We start from the raw sequence: 26,422 nt of genomic DNA, 5'->3' as shown, positions 1-26,422 counted from the left end.
CCACGAAAACACATCCACACAAAAACCTGGACATGCATGTTCTGAGTGGCATTATTAGTAATAGCCAAAAAGTGGAAACACCCAAATATCCATCGACAGTGAATAGGTAAACATGTGTCCATCCACGCACTGGAGCGTCACTGGGCCACAAACAGGAGCGAGGAGCCCACACACGCTGCCCCGGGGACAGACCCTGAGCCCACGACGCTCCGAGAGGGAACCAGACACAGAAGGTCACATGGGCTGTGAGTCCACATGTGTGATACGTCCGGAACAGACTCATCCACGGGACGGGAAGGGGGCTCGTGGGGGCCGGGGGCTGGGGCGGGGTGACAAGGAGTGACGACTAATGGAGAATGGAGATGGGGAGAGGAGGGGGTGATGGGGGCGGGGCGCCTTTTGGGGCGATGGAATGTTCTGGAATTAGGTAGAGAATAATTGCACATCTCTAAACACACTAAAAACCACTGAGTTGCACCTTTTAAATGGGTGAATTGTGTGGTTTGTGAATTCTTTCTTAATTTTTAAAATGAGAAAAAAACTGGGTGAATGGGTAAATGCTGCAAGCCCGTGGGGGTGGACTACACACCTGGCTCAGGGCTCACGTTTGACCACACCGCGCAGATGCAGCTCGCTTTCGGCAGCCACGATGGGCTGCCCGTTCTGCAGGTGGTAGTCGATCAGATGGCTGATGCTCTCAAAGAGCACATCCTTGGTCCGCACCTGCAGGGCCAGAGGCCTCAGTATCAGCACCACCGGGAGCTTGCTGGAGAGTCCTGCTGAATGGGAATCTGCATTCTCAGGAGCCCTCCCTGTGAGTCTGATGCACGCTCAAGTCTGAGAACTGCTGGCTCAGAAGCTTCCATGGAATCAGACTCAGAATTCCAGAGTTAGCAAGGACGTGGGCTCCAAAACCACAGGATTCTGGGGCCATCCCTCCTACAGCAGGTGGAACGGTGGCCCCGAAAAAGATGTGTCTGTGTCACAACCCTGGAACATGCAGATGGGACCTTATTTGGAAAAAGTGTCTTTGCAGATGTGATTAAGTGAAGGGTCTTGAGATGAGCTCATTCTGGTGGCCCCAAAGCCAATGACTGGTGTCCTTATGAGAGCAGAAAAGTTGGACACAGAAAGCAGGCAAGGCAGGGACCAGAGGGATGTGTCAACTAGCCAGGGACACCAAGGGCTGTGGCACCTCCAGGACCTGGGGGAGCCTGGACAGGATCTTCCCTCGGAGCCTCAGCAGGAGCCCGCCCCATGACACCTGCATCTCAGACCTGCAGCCTCCGGAGCCAGGGAAGAAGACTCTTCCCTGTTTAACCCAATCCGTTAGTGGCCATTTGGTAGGGCAGCCCCAGAAAATCTTGGGAACACCTAATGGAAAGCAATCTCTGCTGCCTCTTAGAATGAGAAGATCTGAGCATCACCACATGCACCACGGAAGGTAACCCTCTGGCCCCACTGTCAAGTATTTCATGGGCAAAGCAGGCTCAACAGACACAGGCTTAGAAGGCACATTCCCGGGCCCCATGGCAAAACTGTCTATTTCTTTGGAACTGGGGTTGGGACCCGGGAGTCTGCCCTTTAACCAAGTATTTGAGGAAGTTCTGAAGTTTCTGGAGCTTTAGGAGTTGCTGATCCTATCAGGTAGATCCACTTAGCAGAGAGGGAATGGGGCCCAGGAGGCTCTGATATCACACGGGAGGCCAGAGGCTGCAGCGGTGAGCCAGACACAAGGTGAACTGAGAACAAGACCCCGGAGCTTCGGCCCCATCATGGGAGTGTGACCCATACGGACAGACAGAGAGGGGATGGCGCTCCCCGGGGCGGTTCTGAGGCTTGGGCTGGATGCAGTAAAAGCACCTGATAAGACTCTAACACCCCTAAGCTCCTTCCCCCGGGAAATAACCTGTAAACCCCAAGACCCTTGGACGCTGCAAAATGCTTCATGAACCCCAGAGCTCCTTGTAAATTTAAAAATGCTCTGTAAACCCCAAAATGCTTTAGGAACTGTAGAATACCAAAGTTCAAACGGACTCAAAGCAATGTTAAGATGCATCACTGTTTCATGTTCCACAAGGAAAGGGGAAAACCTCCCAGCAAAATAATCAGGGCAGCTCAAAGACCGAGTTAAAAAACAAGCAGGCTTCAAAGGTGTCAAAGTGAGAGAAAAGTATGCATTCAGTAACTTGTAGACCCTAGAACTCCTTGTAAATTGAACCATGCTTTGTGAGCCTTGAAATACACTAGAAAAGAAAAACATCGTATTTATCACTCAAAGACAACATTATTTGTAAGATACACAATGCTGATGGAACGTGGGAGAAAAGTGCATCAAATATAGTGCTTTGTAAACCCGGAAAGGCCTTGAAATTGGAAAAGGTTTTGTAACCCCCAAAATGCTGTATGGACTTCGGAACTTCTTTACAGATCCTAAAATTCTTGTTAAAGTGGAAAATGCTTTGTAATTCTAAATTACCTCGTCAACGGGAACAGAATCTGTAAACGTAAAGGGCTTTGTAATCCGGAAAATACTTGATTAAGCCTAAAGTCCGCTGCGGTGGGCGCCAGGGACCCTGTCCTCCTCCGGACGCTCCCCTACCCGCCCCCGCCTGCGGACCCTCCCCCGCCCCGGCCCCGCCCCCAGCCTGCGGACCTTCCCCCGCCCCGGCCCGCCTACGAACCCGCCCCCGCCCCGCCCAACTCCGGCCCCGCCTCCAGCCCCTGTGCCCCACCTTACCACGCCCTCGGGGTCCACGAGCAGCAGGTGCTTGGGCTGCCCCGCGTGCATGCCCGTGAGGACGTACTGCCCAGGGTTGGTGACGCTGTCGCGCACCAGGAAGTCCCCGTCGGCTCGAAGCAGCTTCTCCGCCGCCCTTCGGCTCATCTGGCCGTGGTACCAGGGCTCCTGCCGCAGCTGCTCCTCCGTGGGGGCGATGGGGGCCCGGCGGGTCGGGGGGCTGGGCCACTGGTCTTCCAAGGGAAGGGGCGCTGCCGCCGTGCCCGTCCCCACAGAGCACTCGTGCAGCTTGAGAGCATCCTCGAAGGGTCCTGCAGGCGAGGACGAAGTGCAGGAGGCGGGGGCGGACAGCTGCCCCCTGCTGGCAAGGGAGGGGTCTGGGCTGGGAAGGGAAGGGTCCGGGTGGTCGCCCTACCCTGGGGAACTGAGCGCCTAGGGTGCATCAGACCTTGCACTGAGCCCACCGTACGTCAGCGGCTGTGTGCTGAGTGTGCACTGTGTGTGTGTGCTCATGTGCTCGCTGCGTGCTGCCTTCACCGTCTGTTGGGTTCTAGGAGCTATGCAGGATGTTCTCTTGGATTTTTATGTATATGCCCATAATGTATATGCAAATAAAGTGCTTCTTTCTCTCCAATGTGTACACATCCTTCTTTTTCTTGTCTTGTCACTTTGGCTTCGGTCCCAATGCGTATGCCTCCTGGCTCATTGATTGTCTGATCACACTGGCCAGCCCCTCATACAACACTGCATCTCCGTCGCGGGCATGCCTTTCTCCTGCACACTCTCCCAGACAAGCTGCTAGCGGTCTGCAGAGCACCAGTGCGACAGTGGACAGGCCGCTCGTCCTCTCTGAGCCTGTCTCCTCCTTGCAAAATTGGACGTGGGGCAGCACAGATCAGAACCCCAGCCCTGACCCCGACCCTGCATAGCTAGGTTCTGTGCCCCCACGCGCCTTCCCCTTTCTATCCCTCGGGAATCCCTCCTGCCTGACTCCTTCAGGGGTCCAGGTGTAGCTGACCGAGCCTCCAGCTAGCAGGACCCGCGACCAGGCCTGGCCAGTCAACATCTTCATCTCACACACCCCCCCACTGACCCAGGCTGGACAAATCAGACGCAGACCCAGAATTTTCAATGGATGGCTTGCTGGGGTTGCTGGGCCATCTGGTCACCCCAAGGGGACAGCTGGCCTCAGAAGCTCACACACTGGGGCACCTCCTTTCCCATCTGAGGATTGTTGTGAGGAGCCAGCAGGGGCCACGCTTTTAGCCCACTGTGCACAGTGGGTGCTCAATGGACATTAGCTCGTGTCATATCAGATGGTGGGAGAGGGGGCTTGGCAGGCTTTGTGAAGGAAGAAATTTCCAGCTGGCTTGGTTTGTTTTGGGGGATCTCCCACTAGGGAGGTGTCCTGAGGAAGGGAAATGACCCTGCCTGGGCCAGCATGGAGCCAAGAGCCCCACGGTGCTGGTGGAAGAGTGTGGTGTTGGTGTTGTGGCAGGTAAGGAGGGTGTTTGGGCACAAGCCTCCTCCATTAGACTGAGTCCTCCCTCAGGCCGGAGTGTCCCAGAGGGAAGGAAGGACAGGGCTCCCCCATCAGTGGTTCACTCTATCAACATGTGGTTAGGCCTGCCTCATTAGACTAGGGTCCCCCCAAAGGAGCAGTCCCCCCAAGGGTGCCTCCCCTAACAGGCCAGGATTCCCAGTGCAAGGGGTTTGGGCCCACTTCCTCAAACTACAGAGGAGGGAGATAAAATTCCCTCATCAGACCGGGGAGACCCAGAGGGAAGGAGCTAAGCCTCCCCCAAGAGACTGAGGAGTCTCAGAGAGAAGAGGGGCCTGAGCCTCCCCCCATACCAGCCACTCGTTCAAGGCCTCCCCTCAGACTAGGGACCCCTATAGAGAGGAAACGGGGTTACCCCAAGAAACTGAAGCGTCCCAGGGAGGGGGCCCCCCAGAGCTTCCCCTACCAGATAAGGGAGTCCCCCCACCCCACCCTCACCAACTTGCAAAGTCCCAAGGGGAAGAAGGCTGGGCCACCCCATCAGACCACGGGTTGCTAGGGGGCCTGCCCCCACATACGCATGTCAAACAGATCCTTCTTGGGACTGTCCTCTGGCTGGAGGGCCTCTGGGGCTTCCAGACCCTGTGTGTTGACGTACAGGTGGTCCTCATAGTCGCTAGGGCCCCTGGCATCGGCCTGCACGTAGCCGTCCCCCGGTGGGCCTGGGGAGCACAGGAGGAGTGGAGGGGTCAGCTGGGGGAGCCCAGGAGAGGGGAGCAGGAAGGACCCCACCGGGAGCCCCACCCACACCTGCCGCCCTCCAGGAAGCGGTAGGCCTGCTTGCGCAGCACCGTCTGGAGTGACAGACCCCGTAAATGTTCGTCCAGGGGCTGTGGGGCACTAGAAGGCCACCCCCCGGGGAGGGGCCGCTGCCACCAGGCAGGACGGTGGCGGAAAGCCCCACGCTTATGTTAAATGCCCACATCCAAAAAATAATCACGATGAAACTGGTCTCCCTGTAATTCTGTTATCCACATGACACATGGGTCACTTGATTCTGTTCCTGTTCTATTTTAGGATTTCCTTTCTTTCCTTCTTAATTGTGAGTGTGTGCAGCATTGCCATGGTTCAAAAGTCACAGAGACAGCAAAAGTTACCCTCAGAGGAATCTTTCACTTGGGTCCGCTCGGATTCTGCTGGATCCTGACCAGTCCTCTGGCATCGCCCGAGGTGTCCTACCAGGTGCCAGGGATTTGCTGGGCTGAGAGGTGAGAAATGGCATCTAGGGGATGTTAATTTCCATTTCTCGTATTTTGAGCAAGGCTGAGCTTCTCTTCCCAGGTTCAGAAAGCATTCGTGTGTATTTTTCTCAGAACTGTCTATTCATTTCTAAACATCACCGTTTTTAATCCTTGGCGGAGAAATAATGATTTCAATACACTGCATGGCCATATCCAGCCCGAGGGCCCTACAGTTTACATTACATCCATGTTATGCCAGCTACATCTTTACCCTTGTGGACGTGTGCACTCACATACCAGCTCCACCTGCCCTCTGTGGACACGAGCAAGTCTGCGCCCCAGTCTCTTCCTCGGTGAAGTGGGGAGATAGGAGTAGCTCCTTTACAAATAGGGCTGAGGATTAAAAACTTAGAACAGTATATGGCAAAAGTTAGGATTCAGGGGCGCCTGGGTGGCTCAGCCGTTAAGCGTCTGCCTTCGGCTCAGGTCATGGTCCCGGGGTCCTGGGATCGAGCCCCACATCGGGCTCCCTGCTCAGCGGGGAGCCTGCTTCTCCCTCTGCCTGCCACTCCCCCTGCTTGTGTTCCCTCTCTCAAATAAAAATAAATAAATAAATAAATAAATAAAATATTTATAAAAAGAATATTATGATTCAATATGAGTGCTGACAATGTGCCAGCCCTGGGTGGCTGATGTGGGCAGAGGGGTCTGAGCCCAGGCTTCCTGGTCTGCCTGGAGGCAGGCACCAATTCTCCCAGCCTCTCATAGCCAGGGCCAGGGAAGAGGGAAGAAGCCCGGGTTGTAGGAATCCAGACTGAGAGAGAATTCCGGGACATCGGAGCTGGGGCATGAACGTACTGGTAGGAGTTCTTGGCTAGAGAACAGGGAAAGGCATAACAAGAAGCACTAGCAGCTTGTGCAGAGGATCGGGGCTGGGAGATGCTGGGGAGCCCTGGGAGTCCGGGGTGACAGGGGGCAGTCAGCCCAGGTACCAGGGCCAGATCTTAGCTGGGCACCTGCTGGGTGCCCAATGACAAAAGTGGTCTTTAAGCACCACGCTGGGAGTCACGAAAATGCCCAGATTATTTGGGAAGATCTAAGAAAAACAAAAACAAAACCCAAACCCAGCACAGATGTTAGGGAGGCCGTGGGGGAACAGGCAGCTGCCGTGGGGCTGGTGGGCGGACAGCCTCGAAGCCTCTGGTAGCTCGACTAACAGGCTCTGCTCCTGGCTGTCCTCCAGCCCGGACTCCACAGGGCAGACACAGGGCTGAAAGACCCTCCGTGCCTGGCAAGAGGGGCCGCAGGGGTGAGAAACTGCGGGGCCTGGGCGAGAGCTTGCAGGCCTCAGAAGGACCTCATGGGGAGCAAGGAGCAGCGTGCCCCGGGCGCCTGGGGGGCTCAGTCGTTAAGCGACTGCCTCCCGCTCAGGTCATGATCCCGGAGTCCCGGGACCGAGTCCCGCATCGGGCTCCCGGCTTGGCGGGGAGCCTGCTTCTCCCTCTGCCCCTCTCCCCTCTCATGCTGTTTCTCTCTCTCTCTCTCTCTCAAATAAATAAATAAAATCTTTAAAAAAAATAAAGAAAAAAAAAAAAGGAGCAGCATGCCTTGAGGGCCATCATCTTTTTGCTTCTCCCCAAGTCTGAAAGGAGACACAAATGTGCCACGGCGGGCGAGCTCCCAGACAGGCAGTGGGGCGCAGGAATCTAATTATGTGTAATGGGATAAGATGCTCATGGGCTGAAAACGCAATCATTTTGTTAAAACAAAAGCCCATGGTATCTTGATGGGAGGGCAACTGCGTGATTTCATCACAACAGAACAAGCAGCCTCTCTCCTGGGGACAGACTCTACCGAGACCCCTGAACCCACCTCATGCTGATGTCACAGCAGACACCTGCAGGTCTACCCACATGCCTAGGAGTCAAGTAGAAGCAGAATAGAAAAGACCCTGCACAGGGTGGAGGAGTCCACTGTGGGGACAGGGGGAGGTCATCTACGTGGATGGCTGCGCGGAGAAAGCGGGGTGCACCTGTGCACAGCACAGCACCATCTGTAGGGCTGCGGAAGATGGTGCACGCATCTGAATTGGCTTGAATATACATGGAAAATAATGGAAACTAGTAACTACCAACAGTGGGCGGCCTGACTGGGGAGGTGGATAGGCAGATGTGGGCGGGGGGCCCAGCAACTTCGCACTGAATGCTTTTTTATGCTCTGGCATTTTGAACCACGTAAATGCAGTATCTCTCCCCAAAATGCAATGAAACTAGTCTGTGCGGAATAAAAAGAAACGGATGTCGGCAACCCTCCTAAGAGCTGGGGGAGTGAGCGTAGTCTCACAGGTGAGAGGGGAGACAGTGTGGGGAGGGGCTGGGCACCTACCGGTACCGGAGGGGCCCAGGTCCCACGGCAGGCTGTGCGCGTCCCTTCGAGCAGGAGATAGCCCCTGAAAAAGAGAGTGAGGGGGCCTCCGGCCCTGTGCAAGGCCCCCTACCCAGCCCAGCACCCAGGCCCCCCCAGCGCCCCACCCTCCTGCATGGTTGGAGACAGTGGGAAGCTCTAAAGCTCTAAAAGCTAAAACAGCTCTTCCACCCTTCCCCCAGCCCCTGGCTCTGAAACGGCCCTCCCCATCCCTCCACCCACCTCTGCTGCAGCCTCAGCTGCCCTCTCGGTTCCAGAAGGCGGTCTGCACCTTCCTGCCACCTGCCACATGCCGTTCCCTCCACCTGGATGCCCCTCCCTGTGCCACTCTCCCAAGCAACTCCTATTCACCCGTCAGGGCCCGGCCCAAACACTGCTTCCTCATGAAAGTCCTCCTGACCACAGACTGAGTCTCCCCATCGTATATTCCCATTACCGCCCCTGGACTCCCATTTCACGGCCCTGATGAAACTGCTGATACAAGGGTCTACTCAGTGTCTGAGTCTGGAGGAGGGCCAGACGCTCTGTGCATCGGAGGAAGGGGGGAAGGAAGCACAGGGCCCTCCACTGGGATCGGGGAGAAGCAGAAGGAAGCTCTAAGGTAAGGCCCAAGGAGTCAGCGCCCGGGGACAACCCTGCCCCCCCAGCCCCCACCCATGAGGTCCACAGAGGCTGACCTGGCCGAGGGCTCCGAGGGCCCCGAGGGCACAGGGCTGAGTTAGGGTGAGCCTGGAGTCCACCAGCCCACCCAGGGGCGGCTCCTTCCCTGGGATGCTGTTGTAGTAATTGTGTTCCGTTTCCTCCTCGTCCCCCCAGGCCGACTGCTCTGGCCTGGTCAGCCTGGGGACAGACAGCAAGCGGGAGCACAGGCAGGAGCCCCAGGACTCAGGGGCAGAGAGAACGGGGGACACCCAAGAGGGTGCCAAGGCCTTGTGGCTTGAGCTTCGCCCAGTGGGTGGGACGAGCCAGGCCTCGGGGACTCAGACCCTGCCTCCTCTCAGGCTGAGGGTAGGGGGACCTGGGTGCTCTTCCCTCCTCCACAAAACAGGATCTCGCGCACTTTCCAGCACTTCTGCTGAACGACAGCAGGTCCTCGCTCCCTTCCACCCATCTCTGGCCCTGCCAGGGAGACCCCGAGAGAGAACACTACCCCCAGCTTGCACCCAGAGCCGCGGGGCTAGGATGGAAGTGCCCTCAGCATTGCAACGTCCCTGCAATGGCACCTGTGGGTCCTGAGAGCAAAACAGGGAAGCTGCTGGCACCAGAGGGCCCCCCCACAGCCCCCGCGAGGCAGAGGCGGCTGCAGATGCCCCGCCACGGGAGGCAGACACGGGTGTGCGTGTGTGACAGAGGTGTGCACCTGTGGGGAAGGAGGCCCAGGCACGCAGGTGAGGGGCAGTGCGATGGAGACTCACACGGCTGTCTGCTCCTGCCTCTTCCTTATCACGCGCATATTTGAATTTCCAACACATTCATTTACTCATTATTTAGTCTAGCTAAATAATGCTAGTGTATTAAGCGTATTATTGTATTAGTGTGTTATTCTACCTAGTGCATTAAGTAGCTGAGAGCAGGGCTCCGCAAATCTGGCCAGTTGCCCGTATGCGTGCAGCCCAGGAGCTAAGAATGGTTTCTTCTCTTTTAAGCCACAGAACTTTTAAATGATTCAGAGAATATCCAAAGAACAATATTTGATGACATGTGAAAGTCACATGAAATTCAAAACTTAGTGTCTATAAATACAGATTTCCTGGCCCGGGGCCCGTTGATCCTTTTAAGCATCCCCCCACGGCAGCTTTTGCCACAACGGCTGAGACAGGTGGTCTGGCCGCAGAGCCAAAAACACTGACCGGCCCTTTGCAGAAGTGTGGGCCACCCCCGCCCAGCCTGGGGGTGACAGCAGCTGTGGACTGGCTCCCCGATTCCTCGCCTTGGCCAGGGCAGAGCAGGATGTGTTCATCCCGGGTTTACAGACGAGGGAATGGGGACCTAGCGGCTGAGCCACAAGCCCACAGGGGCGCACAGACGAAAGACGGGACAAAGCGGAGACCTGCACCCAGCACGGAGGAGGTGAGCTGGGGACTGTGCATCTGGCCTCGGCCAGGTGACACGCTGTCTCCGGGAAGACGGGGACGAGGCGGGCCTGGTACCTTTCTGGGGGCACAACCACCCTGGGGGGGCTGTGCAGGTACTGTTTGAAGCGCAGCTCGAAGGCTTGGCCCACGGTGCTGATGATGCTCTGGGCGAGGCCCTCACAGCACTCCAGGATGTGGCAGGCTGCAGAGGTTGTTTGTCACGCGGCATTAGCATGGCCTGTGCTGGCCCACCAGCCACAGGGCCCCCGCCCACCCCCGCCAGGACCCCACCTCTCTGGTTGATGGGATCCTTGGCTACATAGGCCACATAATCCGTCATGTCCTGGGGAGAGAGAGGACAGGGGCAGGGGGAGAGGTCAGCTGGACCCGCCCGGGCCAGCCTGGCCAGGATGCCAGCCTCCAGCACTACGATGCAGGGACAGGCAGAGGGGACCGGAAGTCCACCCCCAGCCCTGGCCTTACCGTGTCGCCACCTGACGCGAAGGAGATGGACTGCATGTGGTGGTTGGCAATGATCTGGCCGGAGAGAGACACACGCGGTCACGGGAGCGGTCACGGGGGCTGCCTCCCCCACACACGGCTGGGGCTGGTCACTGGGCCAGGGCCACGGGGAGGGGACCCGGGATGCAGCTGGATGGGGAGCCCCCCAGGGCAGGATGCAGAGGCCACACCCACCTTCACGCGTGCACGTGAACACTCCCAGATAGCCACATGTACAGACACGCACAGTCACACACAGAGACGCAGACACGCTCCTCTCCACAGATGCTCACACACGGACCAGAGCCACACACTCAGACACGCTCCAGCCCTCTTCACACCCTGACAGGCCCACTCACACAGACACCTAGGTGTGGCACACTCATCTGCACACCCAGTGCAGCCCTGCAGGCAGGGAGAGACACAGGCGGGACCCCCCCGAGGCTCCAGTCCCCACACCGGCACCATGTGCTCACTTGCACACTCATTCGCACGCTCACTTATGCATGCGTCCCGTATTTGCATGCTGTCTTGTGTGCACATTTGCACACTCGTTTCCATGTTCATTTCTGTGCTCATTTGCCACCATCCATTCCTGTCCTGAGTGCTCACGTTCCTCTCCTCCTCCCCAGGCTCTCCACAGATGCCCTGGCTTGGGCTCCCTCCCTCCTTGTGCCCCCACAGCCGCAGGTCACGGCACTTCCCGGGGTCACAGTGCTCTCTGGACAAATCCTAGAGCTGTGACTTGTCCAGCTCTGTCCCCCCACAGGGGGACCTCTGCCTGGGATGTCCTCTGCTCACCTCCTCCCTAGTGTCACCACCTCCAGGAAGCCCTCCATGACGCCCCTGCTAGGTCACAGTGCCTACAACATCCCTCGCCTGGCCCCATGGTCCTTTTTGGAATTTGTAATTATTCCCTTATTTAGCTGGTTTGTTTCCACCAGAAGATTCCAAGCCAGGGCCCTCCCCCTGGGCACTGCTGACACTGGGTCTGGGTCACTCTCTGCAGGGGCGTCATGGGCACTGTGGGGGTTTGGCCGCGTCCCTGGCCCCAGCGCCTCATGCGGACTGTGGCTGCCACAAGGCAGCTCAGCTCCTGGCTCGGGGGGCGGGTCTCAGCACATCTCCAGGTAAACGTGTCCACACACAGCCCTGCACCCACCATCCCTCCAGCTCCACCCGCAAGTCCCTGGACCTGCCCTGCGTGGGGCTGGGGGTGCAGGCGGTGGCACTCACCTGGCGTGTGGCGGGCACAGAGAGGTTGAGACCATCGGTGGAGATGCTCACAGCGATACTCATGCCCGCAAAGCGCAGGTTGCTCTTGCCCAGGATGGAGGCCAGCGCTTTGTTGGGGGCCTGGGGATGGGGACGGGGCAGAGGGCAGTGCCGGGCCTGCAGGCTGGGGAGCCTGGGCACTGGGGAAGGCAGGGCTGCAGAGGGGCTCTGGCTGGGGCAGGGTCCAAGGATGGCCATGGCAGCCCCCGCTGCTCCAACCACGCCCACCAGCACCACTCAGGGACCACAAGCCCCTCACCCACCTTCTTCTTCCAGGAGCCCCGGACACCAGGCACTGCCTCATGAAGCCGGTTGATGGCTTCCCTGTGTGGGGGGAGGGGGAGGGGCTTAGTGAGCTTGGAGGTGGGGTGTGGGGAGGAGGCAGGAGCTCAGAGAGTGTGGGGCTCACAGGAGGGACAGAAGCTAGGGTGCCTGGAAAGAGGCGGAAGGAACAGAGCCATGGACCAGGGGCTACCAGCCCCCAGCCCATTTGTACCTGCAGACACCCCCACACACCCCGCCCTTGGCTCTCGTCCTCTGGCACCTCCTTCTCAGTGACCAACGCATCCCTGGGCCACAGCCCAACTTAAAACCACAGGGGTCGGATTCAGGGGGACCAGCATAGCTCCTGAGCCCAGACCCCAAGTTCCATGTGGCCACAGGTCAGTCAAGATCCCCATCTGTGGCATGAGAGAGTGACCTTTGCTCTGGGCTCCCCCAGACAGTACGGAACAGACCACTGTGAAACTGCTAATCCCCCAGGGGAGGACCAGAACTTCACAGGACCCTAAAGATCAGACCACACCAGACCCCCAAAAATGCTGGTGCCACGAGAAGAAACTAGACCCTCACATCCAGCCGGCGGGAAGGTAAAACGGTGCTGCCACCTGGAAACGGTCCAGTAGCCCTTCAAACAGCGAGACGTGGGGTCACCGCACAGCCCAGCACCCCCTTCCCACATCCAGGTAACACGCCCAGGAGAAATGAAAACACACATCCACCCAAGACCTGTTCATAGCAGCACACATCATGATAGTCACCAACAGGTGGAAGCCACCCAGGGGTCCACTGACCGGTGAAGAGATGCACACAGCGTGTCCCCCACGCACGGGAGCGTCCCGCGGCCGAGAACAGGAGCGAGGCGCCCACATGCACGGCCCCGGGGATGGACCCCGAGCCCACGACGCTCGGGGAGGGAACCAGACACAGAAGGCCACACGGGGTGTGAGCCCACGTGGGTGACACGTCCAGAACGGGCTCATCCGCGGTTGGGAAGGGGGCTCGTGGGGGCCCCGGGGCTGGGGAGGATGGGGGGTGACACATGGGGTCAGGGTTTCCTTTTGGGCTGCTGGAATGTTCTGGAATTAGGGAGGGAGTGGTTGCACAGCTCTGTTGAGGAAACCAAAACACATTGAACTGTGCACTTCAAGTGGGTGAATTGTTTGATGTGTGAATTACATCTCAGTAGTGTTTCTGTGTCTATGGTGAAGGGACTAACTCAGTTTTCACATGCAAAAAGATGTCGATCCTTTCTGTCTCAGCCCTGGTTGTAGCCATGACTCTTCATGACTCTGTTCCTGGCAGCTCAGAGCATCATGAGATCAATGTGCTTTCTCTGCACCAAAAAAAGCACGGACAACAGAAATGCCATCCCCGCCCTGGACAGGCTCCCAGCCCCTTCCAGCCCTGACCTGAGTCCTAACCGGGAACCAGCCAGCACCCGCGCATCCCACGACCTGCTGAGGCGTCTCCCGGCACCCCTGTAGGACCCACACACTGGGAGGGACCAGGTGTCATCTCTACCTGACAGAGGGAATCCAGGGTCTGGGGAGCAGGGGCACCTGGAGGGCAGGACAGAGCTGGGACTCAGACACCACGTGCCCCACCCCAAGGCCCTTCTAAGTCCATGCCACACTGTTCCCCAAGGCAGGAGGGAATGTCACTGCGCCTGCCATCCTGGGTTCCCAGGGCAAACTGTCTGAGCCGCCTCTCTGAAGCCTCACATCAGCCCTCCCCCAGCTGCTCCGAACCCCCAGCCCCACAGCAGCCAGTCTCAAAGGCTCACCTGGTCACCTGGGTGCGGGTGTTAAAATCCAGAGAGCGCATGGAGCGGAGGACTTCAATGCAGCCCATGTACTAAGGGAAGAGAGAACGAGCGGTTAGCAGGCAGGTCCCAAGCCCCAGCCCAGAAAAGCCTGGGTCAGGGGACAGGTGAACCCAAGCCCTTCTTCCAGCAAGTACTTCACTCTCATCTCTTGCCCCCACTGGGCTGGAGCCCTGTCCCCTGTGCTCGACCACGTCCAGCCTTGCTGCCTCAGGGCCTTTGCACCTGCTGTCTCCTTGCTGCTCCCTTTCCCCATCGACTTGCAGACTGGTTCCTTCCTTATCTTGAGGCTCAGCATCACCTCCTCAGAGCCGCCTTCCCTGACACTAAGCAAGCTGTTTCCTGGAAGCTGGTTGATCCCTCCAGGCTCAGTCATGCTGTCGGTTTAACCATCTGCTGTTTGTTCTCGCTTTCTGTTCCACTAGAGCCCGAGCCCAGGATGGGGTCCTGACCAGGATGGGGATGCTCTTGCTCACTACTGCAGCCCCAAAGCCCAGCACAGGGCCTGCACATAGATGGGGAGGAAACCACCTGGCCCATGAAACCCAGCGCACTATCTGACCCTTTCCAGGAAAAGTGCGCCAACTCCTGCCTGGGCCGCCTTCACCACAGAAAGGGGCTTCAGAGTCTCCAAGAGACAATGCTGAGGGACAGCAGAGGTAGAAACAGCTGGCAGAGCTCCCAGACTGCTCCAACCTCTGCCAAGGGAGGGGGAGCAGGGGCCAGCCCTGGGCCAGAAGCCTCGTTCCAGCTGGTGCCTGGGTGCTGGGGTGTCTGGCACTGACAGCACACGCGGCAGCACCTCTCCTATGCACACCTGCAATATGCGTGTGCAACGTCCAGAACAGGTAAACCCACGGAGACAGAAAGGTGGTTGGTAGGTGCCAGCAACTGGGGGAGGAGCAGGGATGGCGGCTAATGGGGACGGGTTTTTCTGGGACGAGGGAATGTTCTGGAACTAGAGAGTGGTGATGGTTGCACGGCTTTGTGGATGTACTGAATACCATTAAATTGCATGTAGACTTCAAAATGGGTTAGGCTGGAGCACCTGGCCCGCTCAGGCGGTGGGACATGCCGTTCTTGATCTTGGGGTTGTGAGCTCAAGCCCCATGTTGGGCCTAGCCTTACTTAAATAAATAATAAAATAAAATAAAATAAATAATAAAATAAAATAAAATAAATAATAAAATAAATTAAATTAAATTAAATTAAATTAAAATAAATAAATAAAATAAAATAAAATAGATCAAATATAGAATAGAATAGAAAATAAATAAAACGGCTAATGGTTAACTATTGTAAATGTTACCTCAATTTTTAAAGAACCTAAACAAACACACACTTTGACCTTGAAACTCCACTTTTAGGACTTTACCCCACAGATACATCAGCCCCAGGGCTGCCAGTGTGTGCAAAGTCGCCATGTGGGGTGGCCCATGTCCCGCCCTCTCCACAGGGCTCAGAGCCTGCAGGACTAGAAGGGAAACAGGTGGGCAGGTGTTTGCTGCCCCCAAACAGCCCCAGTGGGTCAGCACCCACCCACTCCCTTTTCCCCCAAGCTCCCCCTCATGCTAGCCCCAGGGGCTGGTTCCCTATACCTGGCCCTCCTCTGTGAGTCCTGCCCCTCAGGTACACCTTTTGCACACACCCTCCCTTCCTGCAGGGACCCGAGGCACTGAACAAATTAGCAAGAAATTAGAGACACCCTAAAATACAACGCATCCAGTTTTGTGAGATTCAATACATGACCCCAGTTCAATTGGAATTGCCATTAAACAATGAATATTTTCTTTTTTTTTTTAGATTTTATTTATTTATTTGACAGAGAGAAACACAGTGAGAGAGGGAACACAAGCAGGGGGAGTGGGAGAGGGAGAAGCAGGCTTCCCGCGGAACAGGGAGCCCGATGCGGGGCTCAATCCCAGGACCCTGGGATCATGACCTGAGCCGAAGGCAGACGCTTAATGACTGAGCCACCCAGGCGCCCCATGAATATTTTCTCAGTATAAGTATGTCCCAAATAGTGCATGGGGCATACTTATACCAAAAATTATTGGTGTTCATTGGAACTTTTCATTTAACTGGGTGCCCTGTCTTCTTGCTAAATATAAGCAATTCATGGTTCTTGGAATCGAAGAGTATGCATTTGTAAAAAAGACAAGAATTTTTTAATGTATTTATATGAGATTATCTCCAAGGTCCATCATTAAGTAGCAAAAACAAGGTGTAGAACAGAGGTCTTGGTGAGTCACCATTCATGTGGACAAGGGGTCAAGGAGGAACACGGGCACACATGCATGTATATACAGTGTGTGTATGTATTTGCATGAGCATAGATGAATAATTCTAGCAGGTTACAGTGGGTACTTCTGGGAGAGAAACGATATGCTGTTGACAGACTGTAAACATGGCTGCAAGTCATTCCTCCCCCTATCCAAGCCCTTGGGTTGGCCATGGGACTTTGTTTGGGCCAATGGGATGTCAACCAAGGTGACACAGTCAAGGTCTAAAGGGCACTTGCGCCTGGAGCTTGTCCCCCCACTGGTCTCAGGTCCTGCAATCTTGCCAGGCCAGCCTGCTCCATTAGGACAGACACGTGGCCCATCCCCATCATCCCAGCTGACACTGGCCAATCGCCATGTGAATGAAGAGACCGTTCAGCCCCAGCTGACCCACAGAACCACAAGAAATAATAAATGTTTGTTGTCCTGCACTAGATTGTGGAATGATTTGTTACATGGTGAGCGCTAACTGAGATAGTGACCAGAGCAAGAGTGGGAGCAAGCCAAGCAAAGACCCAGGCAAAGGGAATGCCAAGTACAAGACCCAGAAGTGAGAGCAAGCATGGAGAGCCACAGACTCACTCCAGTGTAGCTAGAGCAGAGAATCAAGGAGCAAAGAAAGATGACAGGACATAAGCAAGGAGGTCGCAGGGCCCTAGGGCTGTGATGAGGGGCTGGGTTAGGCTGGGGAGCCATGGGGGACTTTTAAGTAGGGGAGTGAGCAGATCTGTCTCACCTTCTCTTGGACGGATGATGGATGGATAGATGGATAGATAGATGGATGGTTGGATGGTTGGATGGATGGGTGATAGATGGGTGGGTGGATGGGTAATGGATGGATGATGGACAGATAGATGGATGGATAGATAGATGATGGATGGATGGGTGATGGATGGGTGATGGATGGATGGATGGTTGGATGGATGGGTAATGGATGGATGATGGACAGATAGATGGATGGATAGATAGATGATGGATGGATGGGTGATGGATGGGTGGTTGGATGGATGGGTAATGGATGGATGATGGACAGATAGATRGATGGATAGATAGATGATGGATGGATGGGTAGATGGATGGATAGATGGAGGGGTGAAGGATGGATGGATATACGATGGATGAATAGAGAGATGACAGATGGTCAGAAGGATGGACCGTGGATGGACGGAGAGATGGATGGGCGGACAAATGGATGATGGATGAATGAATGGTGGAGGAATGGATGGATGATGAATGGACAGATAAACAGGTGATGGATGGACAGAGGGATGAATGGGTGGACAGATGGTGGATGAGTGGACAAATGGATGATGGATGGACAGATGGACAGATGGATGGGCATGGCCTATATGCCAGGCATGTGTTAGACATGTGGGACCTCAAAGGGAATGTGCTGTGGTCCCTGCTCCCAGGAGTGGATTTTCTCACTGAGAGGACAGCTTTGGTGGGACGCTGGCTGCCCAACAGGTATTGTCCCTCCGGGTGTGGCATCTGCGCAGCGGGTGTTGGTGTTCTAGGCCCAGGGTGAGGGGTTCTGATTCCCATACCACCCCCAGGCTCACCCCGATTAATGTCCAGTCCTCTCTAACTGCTCCAGTGTGTCCCCAGCCCCTGCTTGGATGAAGGGTGGGGTGCATGACTTAACTACACTGGAGAGATGGGGGCTCACACGAGAGGGGATGCAATGGGGCCACCCCGGAGGGCTGGGAACAGGGACGGAAAACTCAGATGCCAATGGGGCCAGGCAGGGGAGGCTAGCACATGGTCAGGGTGGGCTCCTGCACCCACAGACAGTAGTACCTACTGACCACGTAAGCACGCAGGACAAATTACCTCTCTTAATGCTCTGTACCCACGCCAAAGTGACAACTGTGACCCTCAGGAAACGCAGGTCCAAGGAGGCTCAATAAAAGTCACGAGCTTGTAGGTGTCAGAGGCAGGATTTGAACCCACACCCTCAGGCTCTGGAGTCCCACCAGTGCACGACCAGAAGTGGCGGCGGGGGGGGGGGGTGGCATATACTGCATATTCCATAGCCAGAGGGGCCCAGTGCTGCCAGACACCTGATTTTTTTAAAAAGACACCAGAAATCCAGGGCTTTTGTGTGAAACCTCCTAATTTGTAAACATTGACCAGAAATTGAATTTTTACTTTTAAATAGATGGTGGGGGGAAAAGCTCAGAGGTCAGATTCAGCCTTGGGTCTGCCAGTAAACATGACCTCTGCCCGGGAAGCACAACCCACTGGACACCAGTTGTAGTGGGTCAGATGCTGGCCTTGCTGAAGGGTTTGTCCACCTGCTCACCCCCAGAGCCTGTGGATGGACCCTAAATCCAAGACAGGTGTCCCAGTAAGATGCAGGCAGAGCTCAGAGTGACCGATCTGCAAGCCGAGGGCCCCCTGGCACCTCCAGGACCTAGGGGAGCCTGGACAGGATCCTCCCTTGGAGCCTCAGCAGGAGCCCGCCCCATGACACCTGCGTCTCAGACCTGCAGCCTCGGGAAGAAGACTCTGCTGTTGATTTCATCTGTCCAGTGTGCAGTGATTTGTTACAGCACCCCAGGACACTGATACAGAAGGTCAGGAGGAGGCCCCAGATGGCTCTGTATCCCACCTTCTCCTTTGCACACGTGGAAGTAGAGGCAGCCCATAGGCCAACCCAGAATGCTACAGGGAAGGAGCTGATTTACACATGGGGAAACAGGCCCAGAGAGGTGAAGGGACGGAGCTAAGCTCCCACAGCGGGCCAGGCTAGAGATCTGATGAGAACCCAGCTCTCCAAACCCCCAGTGGGGGAGACCCTCCAACACCTGTCGACTTCCTTACATGTATGGCCCAGACTATTACTTGCTTAACATTTTATTTTAAGTAGACTCCATTTATAAACATAACTGGTTTTATTTTTTAAGGAAATGGCAGGAAATGACTCAAGTCTTCGTCAATAGATGATCAGATCCATGTAGTGGGTCGACCACACATGGGAGCGTCCCTCGGCCGCCAACAGGAGCGAGGCGCCCACAGGCGCGGCCCCGGGGACGGACCCCGAGCCCACGACGCTCAGGGAGGGAACCAGACACAGAAGGCCACGCGGGGTGTGCGTCCACGTGGGTGACACGTCCAGAACAGACTCATCCACGGACGGGAAGGGGCCTCGTGGGGGCCGGGGGCCGAAGGAGGGTCTGGGGCAGGGGGGATGATGGCTGCTGGGAACAGCGTTTCTTCTTGGGGAGATGGAACATTCTGGGATTAGATCATGGTGAGGGTTTCTGTAAATGTACTAAAAACTTCTGACTTGTACAATTTAAATGGGCAAATTTTATGGTATTGAATTCTACCTTAATTTTTTTTTTCCATTTGTTTGAGGAAAGGAGGAAACTGCCTATTGCTCCCACCAGCCTCTGGTTTGAGGCCTAGTAGAGTTTTCCTGACAAGCACTAGAATGAACACGCCATGATCATAATGGGAAGTGTCCGTCCAGGCAATTTCTGCTAGGACAAACCAGTGGGAGTTTGTAGGCAACCAGGATGTTTGCACAGCCTCTAAATCCTCCTCCCCAGGGAAGTTCCAGAGTATGGGGATGTGGGGGGGGGGGGCGGGGGGCTCTGCTGGTGCCTGGGGCAGGGCACAGCCAGGCTAGGTCTGCGGTGGCCGCGCTCCTGGTGAGCAAAACCGAGTCCTGCCATGAACTTGAGACTCCGGTACACGCTTTACATTCATTATCCCTCAATTCTGAAGGTCTGACCCCAAATTAAAAAGTACCTCCCCACAGAAACTTACTACTTATAAAGGAGACAAAGGTCACCCTAGCCAGCGTGTGGGTCTCCTGGGCCCTCTGTAACAAAGCAGCACAACCGGGACAGCTGATGACAACGGGACTTTATTGTCTCCCGGTTCCAGAGATCAAAGGTCCAAAATCAGATGTGGGCAGGGGGCATTCCCGCTGCTCCAGGGCAAGGCCCCACCTCCAGGCCTCCAGCTTCTGACTGCGGCAACGGCCCCAGGCCCTTGCAAGCACACACTCGGCTCTGCCTCTGTTGTCACATGGTTTCTCCCTGTGTATGTGTCCACGTTTCTCTCTCTTTAGGACACCATCCTGTTAGATTTCCACACTCTGGGGTGCCTGGGGGGCTCTGTCAGTAAAGCGTCTGACTCTCGATTTCGGATCAGGTCACGATCTCAGGGTCGTGAGATGGAGTCCTGCTTCTGGCATTGCGCTCGGCGGGGAGTCTGCTGGAGACTCTCTTCCTCTCCCTCTGCCCCTCCCCCTGCTCTCTCTCTCTCTCTAAATAAAGAAAAGATTTACGGTCCATTCTAATCTAATAATCTAGGACAGCCTCACCGTCACCAGATTATATCTGCAAATAAAGTCACATTCTGAGGTCCCAGTGGACATGAAGTTGGGGGGACACCATTCTTACCAATACACCAAGTGACCCAAGTTTCCAGAATCGGTATCAGGACTGGCATCCATCCCCGCCTCTTGCTTTGCTTAATGGGGAAGGCACAGCACAGCCCTGTGCTTCCTGCCCAGGATGCACAAACTGAACCCAGTCGTGAGCAAACACCCGTCAGACACCAGCCAAGAGACAGCTGCAAAATCACCAGTGCACGCTCTTCAGAAAGCGGGGCACCCCGCTCTTCGCACAGGGAGTCTCACATTCACACCAACGGTCCTAGGTCCCTCAGGATTTCAGAACATCCTGCCGGGCATTCTTGTATGTGGAAAACCCTGTATGATCACCATGCCTCCAATCTAACTCACTTCACCCATAACACGAGGCATGTGGGGCAGTTTTTGTTTGTTTACTTTCTAACTGTGGTAAAATACACATAAGAGTCACCATCGTAACCATCGCATGAAGCCCACTCACTCGGTCCTGCAGCCACCCCCACCCTCCGTCTCCAGAACGTTCCATCTCCCCCCACGGAGACTCTGTCTCCACCCCCTGCCCCAGCCCCGGCTCCCACCCTCTCCTCTCTGTCTGTGTGCACGGGACTCCTCTGGGGACCTCCTGGGAGTGGGGTCCTGCGGGATGTGTCCTTCTGGGTCCGGCTCCTCTCACTGAGCCTGGTGTCCTCGGGGTCCCTCCACGTCGTGGCAGGTGTCGGGGTCCCTTCCTTCCTGGGGCTGGAGCGTGTTCCTGCATGGGGATGGACCGTGCTGGGTGTATCCTTCATCTGTGGGTGGACACTGGGGTGTTTCCCCCATTTTTTGGGCTGCTGTGACTCGTGCAGCTGTGAACACGGGGCTGTGGGTACCTGTTGGAGTCCCTGCTTTTACTCCTTTGGCATGTACACCCAGACGTGGGATGACTGGGTCACATGGGGATTCTGTTTAACTTTTCTGGGCAGTCTTAATACACACTGAATTCAGTGAAACTATCATGCATATTGACAGAAGACTCAGACGTTACCAGGAGTTGTGCACTAGGTTAGAATATCACGTTGCCTACAGCAAATCCAATGGAGTTTGAGTTGCTGGAGTTATGCCCTGTGTCTATGGAAGCTTCTGCCCACGTCCTTGTGCGTCTACAAGAGTGAAGTCTACACATCTACATATTGAAACATATCTTAAGTTATTATGGTTTGCTGTCATTGTGTTTCTCCTTTTTATTGCTGCTTTGTTACATCATATCGATTCTCAGGGGAAATAAATGTGCAGGGAGGTGTTTGGGTTTTTTTTAAAGATTTTATTTATTTATTTGTCAGAGAGAGAGAGAGAGAGACAGAAAGAGCACAAGCAGGGGGAGTGGCAGGCAGAGGGAGAAGCAGGCTCCCCACCAAGCAGGGAGCCCGATGTGGGACTCGATCCCAGGACCCTGGGATCATGACCTGAGCCGAAGGCAGACGCTTAACGACTGAGCCCCCAGGCGTCCCAGGGAAGTGTTTTATATATATGTATATATATATATATATATATATATATATATATATATACATTTGAAGTTCATTTCGAGGTGGAGGGTTACGAAATACTGGGTATAAATAAGTAGCGGTTAATCCAACAGGACTGCAAGCAGTTGTCTTAAACTGGTGGTTCCCAAACATTAATGGATGTTGGAATCACCAGGAAACGTTGATTGCTGGGCCCACCCCGAGTTTCTGACTCAGCAGCTCTGGGGTGGAGCCCAAGAATGGGCATTTATAACAAGTTCCCAAATGTCTGGGCACCACACACTGTTCATCATTGGCTTAAGCCAATTTGGTAATCCCAGCCCCCTTGCTATGAATGGATTTTGCCATTTGGGGCCAATGAGGTGTGGCAGGGTGGGGCAGGGGGAATGGTGGACAGTCTCTTATAAAGAGAACTAAGGAAGGGATGGTCTTCTTTTCTTCCAGTGTACATGGTTGGATCCATGTGTGATGCCTAGTGCTGTGGCTGCCATTTTGTGACCATGAGGGCAGCTAAGCCAGCATGCTAAAGACGGCAGCACAAAAAGATGGAAAGACCCAGGTCTTTAAGGGTGTTGTCAAGCCACTGAATTAAGTCATCCTGGAGACACCCTACTCCTTGCTTTGAGGAATAAGCTGCATTTCAGGTAAAAACATCTCTACTCAGTTAACCTCCCACGGTTCCCTTGCATATCACCAGCATATGAAAACCACACTTCAGGAAAAACTGAGTGACACAGAGTCCTGGTCATTTCACTGACATGTGTCCAGGCTTGAGCTCCATTTGCTCCCCAGCCGGAACCAGTCCACCTGGCCAGGGTCACTGGCTTTCTGTGCCCCACTGCACCATGAGCAGAGCTGGGCACACAGTTTAAAAACCTTCGTTCATGGAGGGCTTGTGAGAGGGCATGAGTGAGGGCACCTCAAAAAAGCAGAAAGCTCCCGGGGCGCCTGGGTGTTTCCGTGAGTCATGCATCTGTCTTCGGCTCATGTCATGATTTCAGGGGCGGGAGATCGAGCCCCACATCGGGCTCCCTGCTCAGCGGGGAGCCTGCTTCTTCCTCTGCCTCTGCCCCTGCTCATGAGCTCTCTCTCTCTCGCTTACTCTGTCTCTCAAATAGATAAATAAAATCTTTTTTAAAAAATTTAAAAAGCGGAGACGAACCATGAGAGACAATGGACTCTGAAAAACAAACTGAGGGTTCTAGAGGGGAAGGGTAGGGGGATGGGTTAGCCTGGTGATGGGTATTGAGGAGGGCACGTTCTGCATGGAGCACTGGGTGTTATGAACAAACAATGAATCATGGAACACTGCACCAAAAACTAATGATGTAATATATGGTGATTAACATAACAATAAAAAAATTTTAAAAAAATTTAAAAAGCGGAAAGTTCCTATCAGTGGAATTTTTGTGAAAGGGGAAGTCCAATGTGTCAAAATGGTATGAGTGAGAGGAAGACAGGACTGGTGGTCCACAGAGCTTGATGCAAATTCTGCCTTGTCCACAGTGCGGGCTCACTTTGTTAACAACAAAATTTTGCTCAGACATCCACCCTTCAGAAAGGTCAGAAGATCGGGGACAACTAGAGCTGAGCTGTCCAGTAGGGCAAGCACGTGTCTCGTATGACCACTTGAATTTAATCTAAAATTAAATAAAATTAAAATTTAGTTTGTTTGTCGCACCAGCCACATGGCTCCGTGGCCACGTGGGGCTACCATATTGGACAGCAGAGATCTCCAACATTCCATCGCCTCAGGAAAGTCTTTGGGCAGTGATGATCTAGGTTCACCATGCAGCTGGTTTAGGCAAAGTTCACGGGACACAAGTCTGGCCAATGAGACAGGAGGGGAAGCTGGCTGGGCACTTCTGGGAAAGGTTCCCTTACTCATGAAAGGGCCCCACGGGAAGAAGGCTCTTTTTTGTAGGGTGATAGAACAGGACCTGGTCTGAGAGGGAAGTCAGTGTCAAGGGTGGCGTACTCTTCTCCTGGGGCGGCTGTCACCCCACAGATGGGGCAGCGTGGAACAACAGAAGCATATTTTCTCACAGTCTGGAGACCGGAGGCCTGAGATCTAGGTGTTCAAGTCTGGACACCCCAAGGAGGGTCCTTCCTGCCTCCTCCAGAGCCTGGCGGCCCTTGGTGTCCCTGCACAGGCAGCCAGGTCACTCTGTTCTCCACCCCCCTCTTCACATGGCCCCCTTCTCCAGGTGTCCTCACGCGACGTGCAAGGACACGTTGGATTCAGGGCCCGCCCTACTCCAGCATGATCTCTCCTTAATTATATCTGCAAAGACTTGTTTCCAAACAAGATCACGTTCTGAGGTTCCAGGGGGACGTGAATTTCGGGGACATTATTCACCCCAACACAGATGAACAGAGCCTGGATCCATGATGAGGTCACCGAGCTGCTGAGTTAAACAGCCACAGAGCTGCCGCCCGGAGTCTCTCCTCACGTGAGATAATGGACATCCTTTACCTCAAAGCTCTGAGTGCGGTTTAGGGTGATGCAGCCGGAGGCATCTCATCTGTGAAATGGGTGGGCAACCTCAGGGTTGTGAGGATAATGCACACCGATCCATGCACAGCACTCAACTGTGCACCTAGAACTCAGATACCACGTTCCCATCTCTGTCCGCCAGGGCTCCGCCTTCTCATCTCAAACAGGGATCATTCTAGGGTTTTGTGAGGCTTCCAGGCAAACAAAGCAGAGGGCTGAGACTGTTTCAAACCCCATGGGGCCCAGCTCAGGGCCCTTCACCTGCCAGAGACGCCTGTGGGTTCCGTCTCCACAGAAGTGTCCCCCCTTCTCTCCGCCCCCATGTTGCCCTGGTCCAGGTCACCCCTCCTTTCCCCCTCCTGGGTCCCTCTGCGGCCCTTCTGGCCCCCACCCCCACCCCATTTCCACAGAGCTACCAGAAAGACCCTTTCGAAACTTCAAACTCCACCCTTTGATCCCTGCTTAAAACCACCTACACCCAAACTTGCCCACAAATCTCTTATTCCTCTCCTTCACTCCATAAGCTCCAGACACATGGGCCCCTGCTGTTACCCGAACATGCCAAACCCATTCCCTGCCACTGGGCCTTTGTACTTGCTGTGCCCCTGCCTGGAACTCTCTTCCCCAGTTGTTTCATGTCTGGGGCATCATGGCTTCAGGTCTCAGTCTAAATGTCATCTCCTGAGAGATGCCTTCCCCTACTAGCCCCACTGAAGTAACCACCCAGTCGCTTACTCTGGCATCACTTTATTTAAATTTCTGCATTTTAATTTAGCACCTGCCGATATCTGCCATTTATTTGTTCTCTTCTGTATTTACTGTCAGGGTCTCCCTCTAGAATCTAAGCCCGGTAAAAGCAGGGACCAGATCTTCCTTATTTCCCACCAGGTTGTCAGCGCCTGGCAGGACGGGCATGCATTTGATATTTGCTGTGTTGAAAAAAACGTCATGATCATGGGAATAACCCAACAGCCTGCACCCCGCAATGCAGGCATCTGAATTCTGAACATTCTAAACCCCCCGTACCCACAGCCGAGGGGCAGACTCGGCTTCCCCTGTGCTTGAAGTCCACAGCACCATCCTTGAAATACCCTTGCTACAAATCCAATCCTGAACCCATTCTAAACCCATTTAGAATTCTGAACATTCTAAACCCCCCGTACCCACAGCCAAGGGGCAGACTCGGCTTCCCCTGTGCTTGAAGTCCACAGCACCATCCTTGAAATACCCTTGCTACAAAGCCAATCCTGTAGACCCATTGCCAGGATTCAGGAAAAGAAAGGGCAAAGGACCAAGTTAAAAGACCCCACGAGAAAAGGGACAGATCCCGGATGTGGGGCAGTCTATGGCCCTGGCAAGTCCACGGTTAGGCCTGAGGATCTACGCATCTCGTAGGCTCCCCTGTGATACGATGCTCAGACCCAAACCACACATGGAGGAGGGAGGGTCTGGGACACTCAAAATGTCGACACTACCAGGGACACAGTACTTTCCTGGGGTTGCCATAACTAAGTACCACAAGCCGGGCAGCTTACAACCATGGAAGGTGTGCTCTCCCAGCTCTGGGGACCCAGAAGTCCGAAATCAGGGTGTAGGCAGGGCCACGTACCCTCTAGAGGCCCCAGGGGATGGTCCTTCCAGCCTCCTCCAGCTCCTGGGGGTGGTGAGCAGCAACCCTTTGGGCCCCCAAGCCTGTGGCAGCATCTCTGCAACCTCTGCCTCTGTCCTCACGTGGCTTCTCCCTGTGTGTGTCTGTGTCATTTCCCTCTTCTGACCACGACACCAGCCTACTCGAGGATGACCCCGTTTTAACTTGATTATGTCTACAAAGACCCTATTTCTAAAGAAGCCTGCATTTGCAGGTGCCCATGGACATGAATTCAGCAG

General features: G+C 54.9%; 1 protein-coding gene across 2 annotated transcripts in view; it reads right to left on the bottom strand.

Moving 5' to 3' along the window:
* The window catches only part of SHC2 (SHC adaptor protein 2), a 33,633-nt gene that overhangs the window by 5,791 nt on the left and 1,420 nt on the right, over nucleotides 1–26,422 (bottom strand). The window contains exons 2-12 of one of the 2 annotated variants that reach the window (XM_025861354.2): nucleotides 13,823–13,893; nucleotides 12,021–12,081; nucleotides 11,719–11,838; nucleotides 10,465–10,518; nucleotides 10,273–10,324; nucleotides 10,057–10,183; nucleotides 8,584–8,746; nucleotides 7,868–7,931; nucleotides 4,820–4,963; nucleotides 2,741–3,051; nucleotides 590–723 (exon numbers count right to left, since the gene is read on the bottom strand). In XM_025861354.2, coding sequence (XP_025717139.1) covers nucleotides 595–723; nucleotides 2,741–3,051; nucleotides 4,820–4,963; nucleotides 7,868–7,931; nucleotides 8,584–8,746; nucleotides 10,057–10,183; nucleotides 10,273–10,324; nucleotides 10,465–10,518; nucleotides 11,719–11,838; nucleotides 12,021–12,081; nucleotides 13,823–13,893 — 1,296 coding nt within the window. In that variant the 3' untranslated portion in view covers nucleotides 590–594. The remainder of the gene's footprint in view (nucleotides 1–589; nucleotides 724–2,740; nucleotides 3,052–4,819; nucleotides 4,964–7,867; nucleotides 7,932–8,583; nucleotides 8,747–10,056; nucleotides 10,184–10,272; nucleotides 10,325–10,464; nucleotides 10,519–11,718; nucleotides 11,839–12,020; nucleotides 12,082–13,822; nucleotides 13,894–26,422) is intronic. The other variant, XM_073887225.1, reaches the window with a different exon arrangement.

Source organism: Callorhinus ursinus, unplaced genomic scaffold (assembly GCF_003265705.2).
Source record: "Callorhinus ursinus isolate GAN/ISIS: 27379988/994484 unplaced genomic scaffold, GSC_fseal_2.0 scaffold77, whole genome shotgun sequence".
NCBI lineage: Eukaryota > Metazoa > Chordata > Mammalia > Carnivora > Otariidae > Callorhinus > Callorhinus ursinus.
This window is presented reverse-complemented; position numbering and strand designations above follow the sequence as displayed.